Source organism: Mirounga angustirostris, unplaced genomic scaffold (genome assembly GCF_029215605.1).
Source record: "Mirounga angustirostris isolate CCGP_5_RB_7025 unplaced genomic scaffold, mMirAng1.0.hap1 SCAF_12, whole genome shotgun sequence".
Lineage (NCBI taxonomy): Eukaryota > Metazoa > Chordata > Mammalia > Carnivora > Phocidae > Mirounga > Mirounga angustirostris.
In genome coordinates this window covers 27,627,307-27,640,490 of record NW_026991720.1, presented here as the reverse complement: position 1 = coordinate 27,640,490, position 13,184 = coordinate 27,627,307, and the positions used below count along the sequence as shown (strand labels likewise).

General features: G+C 34.5%; 1 protein-coding gene across 1 annotated transcript in view; it reads right to left on the bottom strand.

Annotated features, from left to right (window-relative positions):
- The window catches only part of SLC13A1 (solute carrier family 13 member 1), a 124,023-nt gene that overhangs the window by 64,847 nt on the left and 45,992 nt on the right, over positions 1 to 13,184 (bottom strand). The window contains 2 exon segments of the mRNA XM_064575630.1: positions 12,502 to 12,550; positions 12,632 to 12,680. Coding sequence (XP_064431700.1) covers positions 12,502 to 12,550; positions 12,632 to 12,680 — 98 coding nt within the window.

Below are 13,184 nucleotides of genomic sequence, written 5' to 3'. Positions count from 1 at the left end.
AAAGCAAGATACAGAAGGAAAATAAAGAGATATTAAAAAGCCTGGAAGACAGAATGAGAAAGTTTAACGTGTTTAACCGGAGACCAGAGAAAATAATGGCTGAGAATTCTCAAGGATTATTGGGAAAGATTCAACATACATACATGCACATAGACACACATGTATCTTTAAAGTAACCAAAGAGAAAGGACTGTTTATTAAAGGAATGGTAATGTGAATGACAACTAGCTTAAAGATCTCAACAGCAAAAAAAGTAAAAAAAATGGTATAATTACATCTCAATGTGCAAAGAAAAAATAATGGTCAATCTAGAAATCTATAACCACAAAAATATATTCCAGAAATTGTAAAGATCTGTATATAAAACAAAACTGAAAGTTTACAACTAAAAGGTACTCTCTGAAGTACATTCAAAAGATATATTCAAGCAGAAGGAGCATCACTCCAGATAGAATGTCTAGGAAGCAAGAAACAATGGTGAGCAAAGATACTAGTAAATAGGTACATAGTCCTATAAAGCATTGATTTAAAAAATGAAATTATATAGTTTATAGGAGAATGATAGACTAGAACTAAAAAATTAGAAAACAGTCACACGTAAATAGGAAGGGATGGTGTAGTTGAAATGTCCTAAGGTCTTTGTCCTGTTCAGGAGGAAGAAAATAATGGATTATTTTTACATTTTTATAAATCAAGCATATATGATGTTATAGTGTGAACTGTGTCCACCTCACATTCATATGTTGAAGCCCTAACACCCAATGTGCCTGTATTTGGAGATAGGGACCTTAAGGGGGTAATTAATGTTAAATGAGGTCACAAAGGTGGGGCCCTAATCTGATAAAGCTGGTGCCCTTAGAAGAGGAAGAGAGACCAGAGATCTCTCTTTTTCTCTCTGCTTCTGCATAGAGAAAATGCTATGTGAAGGTAATGAGCAAGCAAGCTGTCTACAAGCAGGGAAGAAGGCCTCACCAGAAACTAACCCTGATGGCTCCTTGATCTTAGACTTTTAGTTTACAGAAATGTAAGAAAATAAATTCTTGTGGTTTATAAACCAAGTCTGTGGTGTTTTGTTATGGCAGACCTAATTGATTAATACACATGATAAAATGATCAGGAAATTTAAAATAATAGAGCATAGAATATCAGTGTGTGTGTGTGTGTGTGTATGTGTGTATGCGCATGCGCGTGCATAGGATGAATTAAATAAAGAACAAAAACAGGATGCCTGGGTGGCTCAGTTGGTTAAGCATCTGCCTTTGGCTCAGGTCATGATCCCAGGGTCCTGGGGTTGAGTCCTGTATCGGGCTCCTTGCTCAGCGGGGAGCCTGCTTCTCCCTCTCCCTCTGCCTGCCACTACCCCTGCCTGTGCTCTCTCTCTCTCTCTCTCTGACAAATAAATAAATAAAATCTTAAAAAAAATAAAGAACAAAAAGAAAATAACTGCAAACATAAAGGAAGTAATAGTAATACAATAATAGTAGGGGACTTTAAGACCCCACTTACATCAATGGATAGATCATCCAAACAGAAAATCCACAAGGAAACAGTGGCTTTGAATTACATATTGGACCAGATGAACCTAACAGATATATTCAGAACATTCCATTCTAAAATAGCAAATGCACATTCTTTTCAAGTGCACATGGAACATTCTCCAGAATAGATCACATATTAGACCACAAAACAAGTCTCAACAAATTAAAGAAGATTGAAATCATACCATGCATGTTTTCCAACCACAACACTATGAAACTAGAAATCAACCCCTGCATCCCCTCACACACATCTGGAAAGAGTACAAATACATAGAGGTTAAATAACATGCTATGCAACACTGAAAGGGTCAACCAAGAAATGAAAGAGAACATTTAAAAATACATGGAGACAAATTACAATGAAAACACAATGGTCCAAAATCTTTGGGATGCAGCAAAAGGTGTTCAAAGAGGGAAGTATATAGCAATATGGGCCTACCTCAAGAAGCAAGAAAATTCTCAAATAAGCAACCTAATCTTACACCCAAAGGAGCTAAAAAAGAACAACAAACAAAACCCAAAACCAGTAGAAGAAAGGAAATAATTATGATTAGAGCAGAAATGAAGTAGAAACTAAAAAACAAAACAAAAAACAAAAAAGAAAAAACAGAACAGATCAATGAAACCAGGAGCTGGTTCTTTGAAAAGACTAACAAAATCGATAAAGCTTTAGTCAGACTCATCATCATCAACAACAACAACAGCAAAGGAGAGGATGCAAATAAATGAAAGAGGAGAAATGAATGAGGAGAAATGAAATGAAAGAGGAGAAATAACAACTGACCCCACAGAAATACAAAGGATTATAAAAAATATTATGAAAAATTATATGCCAACAAATTGGACAACCCAGAAGAAATGGATACGTTCCTAGAAACATATAAGCTCCCAAAACTGAATCAAGAAGAAACAGAAAATTTGAACAGACCAATTACCAGTGATGCAATTGAATCAGTAATCAAAATACTCCCAAAAAACAAAGTCCAGGATCCGATGGCTTCATAGGTAAATTCTACTAAACATTTAAAGAAGAGTTAATACTTATCCTTCTCAAACTATTCCAAAAAATAGAAGAGGAAGGAAAGCTTCCAGATTCATTCTATGAGGCCAGCATAGTCTGATACCAAAACCAGATTAAGACACTATAAAAAAAGAGAATTAGAGGCCAATATGTATGACAAATATAGATGCAAAAATCCTCAACAAAATACTAGCAAACTGAATTCAACAATACATTAAAAAATATTCATCATGATCAAGTGGGATTCCTTCCTGGGATGCAAGTGTGTTTCAATATTTGCAAATCAATCAGCATGATACATGGCATCAATAAAAGAAAGGATAAAAACCATATGATCATTTCAACAGATACAAAAGAAAAAAAGCATTTGACAAAGTATAGCATCCATTCATGACAAACACTCTCGATAAAATAGGTTTAGAAAGGGACTATACCTCAACATAATAAAGGCCATATATGAAAAACCCACAGCTAACATGATACTCAGTGGTGAAAAACTGAGAACTTATCCCCTAAGATCAGGGAGAAGACAAGGATGTCCACTCTCATCACTTTTATTCAACGTAGTACTAGAAGTGCTAGACACAGCAATCTGACAACAAAAAAGAAATAAAAGCCATCCAAATGGTTAGGAAAAAATAAAACTTTCTCTATTTGCAAATGACATGATACTATATATAGAAAACCCGAAAGACTCCACCAAAAATCTATTAGAACTGGTACATGAATTAAGTCAGGTTGTAGGATACAAAAATCAACATACAGAAATATTTTGCATTTCTATACACTAATAATGAAACAGCAGAAAGGGAAATTAAGAAAATCCAATTTACAATTGCACCAAAATAATAAAATACCTAGGAATAAGCTTAAGCAAGGAGGTGAAAGACTGCGACTCTGAAAACTATAAAACCTTGATGAAAGAAACTGAAGATAGAAACAAATGGGAAGATATTCTGTGCTCATGGATGGAAGAACAAATACTGTTAAAATGTCCATACTATAGAAGTTCCAAAAAATTAAAAATAGTATTACCATATGATCCAATAATTCCACTACTGGGTAGTTACCCAAAAAAATATGAAGACAGTAATTCAAAAAGGTATAAACTGCAATGTTTATTGAAGCATTATTTATAATAGTCAAATTATGGAAGCAGCCCAATGTCCATCAGTAGATGAATGGATACTTGGGCTGCTTCCATAATTTGGAAATGTATATATTTATATAATGTAAAATGTATATATTTATATATACACACACACACACACACACAATGGAATATCACTCAGCCAAAAAAAGAATGAAATGTTGCCATTTGCAAGAACATGGATGGATCTAAAGGGTATAAATGCTAAGTGAAATAAGTCAGTCAGAGAAAGACAAATATTATACATTTCACTCATATGTGGAATGTAAGAAATAAAACAAATGAAGAAAGAAAAAAGAGACAAACCAAAAAACAGAGTCATAACTACAGAGAACAAATAAATGGTTACCATAGGGGAAGTGGGTGGGGGATGGGGGAAATAGGTGAAGGGATTTAAGAGTACCCCCATCATGATGAGCACTGACTAATGCATAGAATTGTTGAATCACTATATTGTACACCTGAAACTAATATAACACTGTATGTTAACTATGCTGGAATTAAAATACAATAAAATAAATGTAAAAAAAAAAGACAGCTGGCATTGCTACATTAGCATCAGACAAATCAACTCTAAGACCCTCGAAACATTACTATACATTGAGAGGGTCACTGCAAAATGGTAAAAGCATTAATTAACCAGGAAGATATAAACATTCTAAACTGGTAGGGATACAATAACATAATCTAAATAATCTAAAAATATACAGAAACCAAAATTGACAGAATTAGCAGGAGAAATAGACATACCCATATCCTAGACGGAGATTTCAACAAAACAGTTTCATTAATTGCTGGGTTAAGCAGACAAAAAATTAGGGTCACAGACGATTTGAAAAACAACTAGCAAACTTGATCTAACAGACATTTGGAAAATATTGCACCGGTATGTTGAGAATATACAATTCTTTTTAAGCACAACGAAATATTTATCTCAATTGACCATGTGCTAGCCCACAAATCTGCCTCAACAAGTTTAGAAGAACTGATATCATACAAACCAACTGCTGAGCACAGTTAAATTAAGTTAGAAATAAAAAGAAAAAAAACAAAAAGTAGTTACAAAAGCCTCATTTATTTCAAATTTTAAAATACACTTCTAAGCAATTCATAATAGAAATCCAGAAGACACAAAGAACTGAAAAATATGTGGTATAGCTAAATTAATGGAAGAAAGTTCATCTCCTTAAATTCTTACTTTGGAAGAAAAGAAAAGCTCAAATTTCATAATGTAAATGTCTAATTTAAAAAGTAAAAGAGCAGTAAAATGAATGCAAAAATAAAGTAGACAGAACAATATAATAAAGAGAGGAAATGAATAAATTAGAATACATATAAAATATGATCAAAGAGCCAAAAGTCAGCTTTTTGACAAGAATTGTAAGACTAATAAAATAGACAAATTTTTGAAGGACTCTTCAAAAAAAGTTTAAAAGCATAAGTAGAAATATTAGCCATGATAAAAGCTATAACTAAAAATACTTTACAAATGAAATTGGTCTTGGTGGATATTATCAACAACCACATGCTAGTAAATTTGAGATGGAATGCATAAGTTCCCCAAAAATACAACTCAAGAAGAAATAGAAAATATGAATAATGCTAAAGCCAGGAAAGTAAGAGAGTAATTTCTAAGTATATATGCCTTCTGCTCTCTCCTTGTCCTGCTAGCTGGAGTAGAGAATGGATAGAGGGAAATGAGGCAGCAATCTTGCCCCATGAGGTAGCAGTGAAGTGCTGAGGATGGCAGAGCTGAGATAGAAAGAATCAGGGTCATCGTGATTGTGGAGCCACCATACCAGCTTATTTCTATCTTGTTAAAACTATTGCTATTTGGGGTCTTTCCTATGATGAACAAGTAACTAATACAAGTGGAAACACTGAAAAGAAAACAAGAGAATGATTAATACAACATTTTGGACTGTGTCTGTCTCATCAAGGGGAAGGATGAGTGACTGTGAGGAAGGAGATGGAATCAGAGAAGGGCTCATGGAGATTTCTCAAAATTAATTAAGCTGGGGTGTGAAATATACCATTTTAAGCATTTTGTTATTCTTTAAATTTTTCTGTTACATTTCATAAATATGTATATGTATAAAATACTCCATAATCAAGTACATAAAAATAATTTGGGGATAAAGTAAAATAAATGTATTCTTTTGTTAGGAAATACTATTGGAAGATGCACAGAAAAACACTGTTGAGAATTTTAAAAAACGAAATATAGTATTAGAATAAATTATATAGTGTGGGAGGCTTACTGTACACTTAGAAGAAAGTACAGATGCTTCCAACGTAGCTGACCTTATGTTATTTGCTAGATGATATATCAATAACTTCAAATGTGAAGAACTACATTTTGGTGATTCAAAAGTGAAAGATATATGGGACAAAAGCTATTATCAACAGCCAATCATTTCTTTAACAACAAAATGTTTTGTGGAAACACAGCTAAGTATAGATACCAACAGAGCTAGGGCTTTGACTGCAAAAAAAATTGAAATCTGTAGTGAGGTCATAGTCACAGGTTGCTGCTGTGATTCCTTTCTCTCTTTTAAAATAAATGTTAAAAAAATTCTTTATTCAGAAGTGAATTTGCCTCACCAAATGTTGTCACCCACTTCCTTCTTTTTTTATTATTATTATGTTCAATTAGCCAACATATAGTATATCATTTGTCCCTTCTTTTATCAGAAAATACACCTGGTGTAATTTTAGATGAATTAGGTTTTACCTGCTTATCCATAAGCAAGCATCAGCCTTCACTCTAGTCTATACTGTTGGTGGAGGATACTGGATCCCCATTATATATCAGAAATTTAATCTTTTGTTCTGATATAATAACATTGATAATGAGGCTTCCAAATTTTTCAATGAAATATGTTCTAATTGGATTAGTAAATAGGATAGTTATGATTTCTTTTAAAAGTTCAACTTCTCCTATTCAGAGAGGCATAGGAAACTGCCACAGTTAAAAAGACCATGTAAAGGGTACAAACTTTCAGCTATAAGATGAATAAGGACTGAAGATTCAGTGCAAAATTTGGCAACTACGGTGGACAGCACTGCACAATTGAAATGTGTTAAGAGCGTAGAACTCAAATGTGGTCACACACACACACAGACATGCAAAAGATAAATATGTGACGTGAACACTACATCAAAAACTAATGATGTACTATATGTTGGCTAACTGAACATAATAAAAAAATATGTGAAGTGCCCAAACTAGATAAACATCTAGGTGCCAATAAACTAGACGGAGAAATTCCTTTCACTGTTAACATGCACATCAAATCACCTTGATGTACACATAAAATATCCCACAATGGTTTTCAACCCTAATGAGATATAATTGACAATACAGTTCTAAGATATTTAAAGTGTACAGTTGTGATCTGACACATACATACATCATGAAGAGATTACCCTAATCCAGCCAATCAACATATCCATCACCTCACACGTCTATTTTCCTTCCTTCCTTCCTTCCTTCTTTCCTACCCTCCCTCCTTCTCTCTTTCTCTTCCTCCCTTCCTCCCTCCCTCTCTCTCTTTCTCTCTTTCTCTCTCTCTCCCTTCCTTCCTTCTTTTCTTTCTTTTTCTTCCTTCCTTCCTTCCTTTCTTTTCTTCCTTCCTTCCTTTCTTTTCTTTCTTTCTTTCTTTCTTTCTTTCTTTCTTTCTTTCTTTCTTTCTTTCTTTCTTTCTTTCTTCTTTCTTTCTTTCTTTCTTTTCTTCCTTCCTTCCTTTCTTCTTTCTTTCTTTCTTTCTTTCTTTTCTTCCTTCCTTCCTTCTTCTTCTTTCTTTCTTTCTTTCTTTCCTTTCTTTCTTTCTTTCTTTCTTTCTTTCTTTCTTTCTTTCTTTCTTTCTTTCCTTTCTTTCTTTCTTTTCTTTCTTTCTTTTTTTCTTTCTTTCTTTCTTTCTTTCTTTCTTTCTTTCTTTCTTTCTTTCTTTCCTTCCTTCCTTCCTTCCTTCTTTCTTTCTTCTTTCTTTCTTTCTTTCTTTCTTTCTTTCTTTTCTTTCTTTCTTTCTTTCTTTCTTTCTTTCTTTCTTTCTTTCTTTCTTTCTTTCTTTCTTTCCTTTCTTTCTTTCTTTCTTTCTTTCTTTCTTTCTTTCTTTCTTTCTTTCTTTCTTTCTTTCTTTCTTTCTTCTTTCTTCTTTTGTCAGACATTCAAATACCACTACCCTACCCTATTTCAACCATACAACAGTGTTAAGTATAGTCACCATGTTTTACATTATATCCTTGGACCTTATTCATGGGAATAAGCCAAAAGTTTGCACCCCACCCCACAGCTCTTGACAACCACTTTTTTACTCTTTGTTTCTATGAGTTTTACTTTTTTTTTTTTTTTAGATTCCACCTATAAGTGATACCACACAGTATTTGTTATTTTTCTGTCTGCCTTATTTCACTTAGCATAATGCCCTCAAATTTCATCCATGTTGTTGCAAATGGCAGGATTTCCTTCTTTCTTATGGCCGAATAATAGTCCACTGTATATGCATAACACCTCTTCTTTATCCATTCGTCCATTGGTGGACACTTTTTCCATATTGTGGCTATTCTGAATAATGCTGCAATGAACATAGGAGTGCAGATATCCCTCTGAGATCTTGTTTTCATTTCCTTTGGATATATACCCAGAAGTGGGATTGCTGGATCATATGGTAATTTCATTTTTAATTTTTTGATGAACCTCTATACTGTTTTCTGTAGTGGCTGCAGGAGTTTACATTCCCACCAACAGTGCACAGGGGTTCCCCTTCCTCCACATCCTTGCCAACACTTGTTATCTCTCGTCACTTCGATGCTGCTCTTTCTCTATCATCATCTCTCTATAAACTACAGGATTTGGCTGGATGAGTGAAATAAGACAGCTAGGCTGTGTCAGGTGAGGACTGAACAGCCCTAATAATTGGCTTTGCCATCCAATTCCACCCAGTATCGAATGGAAGAGTAACCAAGGAGAACAAACGTTTGTTAATGTTTGATCTGGACACCAGATATTCTAAAATTGATATCCCCTAACTTGGCAGAATTAATGCCCCTAGGCCATGATATTATGAGCTATGCTTATTACTGTTAATATGGTTCTTTGAATTCTTGGAGAACATTAAACGGTGTTTTCTTACAGAATTTGGTTTTCAACAATAAGGATTTTCACCCCCAAACTAAACACCTAATTAAAAAACAAGATTTAATTTGTTCAAGGACATTTTTCCTTTGAATTTTTCCCTTTAGAGAATTACACATTATATAAGATGAATGGAAAACAATGAACTTAGACCTTTCATTAAAAGCAAACTGATTTTCCAATTCTTTTCATTTGAAGATGCCTGGAGGTTTAAAAATTGAGCCAGTATAAAAATCTGGGAAATCTCTTTGAATGATACTAGTACTTGTGAGGAAGGGAAAAATCTAGCAACTTGATTCTTCCTTTCATATGTAAAGAATGATTTTCAGATATCTGGAACTCATTTCTTATGGAAATAATATGAGCGATGATGACTGGTGTCTCAGTCACCCCACTAGAACCTGACAAATATATTTGTCCATGTACTGCTGATGTCCCTTTAGGATAATTCATTCTTTTTGTTCCTTTTCTTCTCAAAAAATATTTTAACTACTTTTGGACTCATACGGGATTTACAGGCTAAGTACCAGCCACTACTTTTATTGGGGACACAAGTAGGGAGCTCTGCTAATGTTTGGGTCATGGCCTATAATAAGAAGAGAACTTGGCAAGTCATGGAAAACGTCAATTTTTAGGTATGCAGCACTCGAATATGGCTACTCTTTAATCAGTTTCTGGAATCTGAGGGCCTACTGACTAACCACCATCTTTAAAACCAACACGTAATCAGCACTATTGGCAGCAGCAGCAAAGGCAAAATTACCATCATTATCATCTATATCAGAAATTTGCAGCTTTATTAACAAGAATTTTAGGACTGATAAATTTTAGTTCCAAACGCTTTTCTTTCCACCAAAAATGAAATTAATCTCCATGAATAGCCAAAGCAATCCTGAGAAAGAAGAACAAAGCTGAAGTTATCACACTTCCTGGTTTCAAACTATATTACTAAGCTATATATTCAAAACAGTCTGGAATTGGCATAAAAATAGACACACAGACCAGTGGAACAGAATCAAGAGCCCAGAAATAAATCCTCATATTTACAGTGAACCAACATGTGACAAGGAGTCAAGATACTCAGTGAGGAAAGGATAACCTCTTCAATAAATGGTGTTGGGAAAACTCAATAAACACATGCAGAAGAATAAAACTGGACCCTTATCTAATACTCCTCACAAAAATTAACTCAAAATGGATTAAAGACTTAAACATAAGACCCCAAACTGTAAATCTCCTAGAAGAAAACATAGGCAAATACTCCTTAATGTTGGTCTTGGCAATACTTTTTTAATGTGACACCAAAAGCGAGTAATACTTTCATGTTATCTCTAATAATGAACACTTTTGTAAAGTAAAAGGTTATCCTTTAATTTTTCTTTTACACAAAGCTGAATTTTTATACACTGAGTTCTAGAAAGACCATAGAATCATTGTTCAAAGGCCCTGCTTGCTCTCTTCTCCCAAACTCAGAACTCAATCTTCATTGCCTAAAATGTACCCAAATTACCTTACTTTCCCCCACTGAAAACATCCCTCCTTCTCTGTTCCCCATTCCCATCAGTGGCTTCACAGCCTACCTTTACCTAGTTTACTCTGGCAGGGCTTTCTTCTATACTTGTCTCTCTTTTGTCCTCAAAGTCTGATTAATCAAATAGTCCAGTTAGGTTTACACTCTCTGCCTTCAAAGTGTTGCCATAGTAAGTTTCTCAATGGGCAGAATTGACCATGCTGCTCTCCAGTTTCAAAGATTCCTATTTTCTCTAAGATAAACTCTAAAATCTTTGGCATGGCATGACCAACTATTTTTAACACAGCTCAAGGATCTGGATGTTTCACTTAGCACAACTCATCCCTAGCACCTGCAGTGGAGATGTTTCCTGAAAAACCCCTGCTGTCTACATATTTGGGTCTTTGGATTCATTACTTTTTCTAATAGACTACCTCTTATCTTTTCACTCATTAATTAATTAATTAAGATAGATATCTACTGAACACCTACCCTGTGCTAGGCAATGAAGCGTACCAGGGGATTAGATGGTGAACAAAGTGGACGTGGTCCCTGCATGCATGGAGTCTGAGCTCTGCTGACTGAACATGCTGTCTCCTCCTGGACTCAAGGCTCTTTCACTCATACCCCACTCCTGCAATACGTCCTTATTGACCTAATTGCTCCACCTTTGGAAGACTGAGCCTCTGTGCCTGCTTTTGTTGTAGGATTTATGTCACACATTTTTTTTTTAAAGTCCATCTTCCCCACTAGACTCTGAGCTGCTTACAGTAAGGAGCAGGTCTTTCCAACAGTGGACCTTCCTATAATGCCAAGGACAGTGCTAGATGTCAAATTGATTTGAAGGGGCTTGACCCAAAATTTAGGCACCATGCCAGAAACTGGATTTCTAAATGTGACCATGAGAAAGTTACTGAGTGCAAGTATATTCTTTCTGTTTATGCTTGCCAATTTTCATAATTTTTAAAGCTCATTTTTAATGTATTCTTCTGTAATATACCTCGTATGCTGCTGATTTTCTGTTTTAAAAGAATTACTTCTATTCCTAAAGATGATGTTTTCAGCAATATATATTCAATTTTCATGTTTAAAACCCTGTAGCTAATGGCTTAAAACTTATCTTTGTTATTTGTTTTCTCTTTACGGAGAAATCACTCTTTCCTTAAAGATTTCTGTAAATAACAAGAGGGTTTTCTTTCTCCTACTGAGTTGCATGTAAATGCATTATAGCCTGAGGAAGGAACATATGCCCCACTCTCCTATTCTTAATGCTATGGTTACCGAAAAACTATTTCTATGTAGGATTATTTTTCAGTGGTCTCAAGATCCATTGCTCCCAGTACAACTTAGTATAGAGTTTTTATATTGATTTATTCTGGCAAAATGAATTCTATGGGATAGCTTACAAAAGTCTCCTTCCTTCTTTTAATTGCAAGAATGACTACAACAACTCCTCCATCTGTATTTGACAGTGGCAATTCATAAATTCTGCCCTGAATTTTTTAGTGGGGACACTAACGATAACTGGATTGTAATTACAGGAATACGAGTTGCTCTAAGTTTATAACCTGAAAGAAATGAGAATAGTCCTAATAAAAATCAGGCTATCGGGCCAATAAGATTTTATTAAGAAAATGAAGCAATATTCTGAGACTGGAATTATATTTCTTTAAACTACATATCCTAACTCTCATCACCATGAACTCAGTAAAAGAAGAAAATAATGATGCTAATTTTCAAAGCCTAAAAAGTTTTCTATCAGAATGTTGATTTTAGTCTATGTCTATCTATGAGGGCTTATCAAACCATTACACTGTGCTTTGACTTAGGTAAGCAAAGTAATTTATAGACAAGGAAGGAAGTAACAAATTTTAAAATGCATACATCTCAGGGCGCCTGGGTAGCTTGGTCGGTTAAGCATCACACTCTTGATTTCAGCTCAGGTCATGATCTGAGGGTCATGAGATTGAGCCCCACAACAGGCTCTGCACTGAGCTTGGATCCTGCTTAGGATTCTCTCTCTCCCTCTCCCTCTGCCCCTCCCCCTCCCTCTCTAAAAATAAAAAATAAAATGCATACATCTCTAACTGCAACTCTAATATAATTTCATGTATAATTATTTAGAAGGAATCACATTTACTATACCTTTTCCAGCTCCATCTTGCTTGAAATTTTTCCTGCATCATTACTGTATCTGAAAAACAAATTGACTCAGTTTATAATTTTATTAAAATGTAATTTAGAAAATCCTAATCAAAATGTCAATATTCTTTACCCTGGAACTGGTATTGTTTTTTCTTTCCTCTCATTTGTTTCAACACCTTCTGCAAAACATTAAATAAAAGAAAAATAATTTAAAGGGTTATCTGTGTGTGTGTGTGTGTGTGTGTTAAGATGGAAGCATTACTAGAAACTGAAAACAAATTCACCTGTACTGACATAACATTCATCTTAATAAAGTATTTTATAAATACAAATATCACCCCAACGTTTCCACTCCATCAGGGCAATTTATCAGAGCCAGAAATAACCACAGTCAAGTGTAATGCTCTTTCCAAATAGAATGTAGGAATTAGAGATTCCCACTACTATGCAAGAATGTCAATTCAGTATGAAGGAATAACCTGGGGTCTACTAAGAGAGACAGAGAGAGAATTCCATCAGACTGGCTAGAGGCTAGAAAGGGCATTCTTCCTCTTTTTCCAGAGAATGTAGATTCGACCATTAACTGAAGGTAAAATATTTGGGTAATGTATACTATTGGGAAATACAGCAAGAAGAAAGTTAAATTCACATCATGCATGTATGGGCAGTTAATAAAATATAAG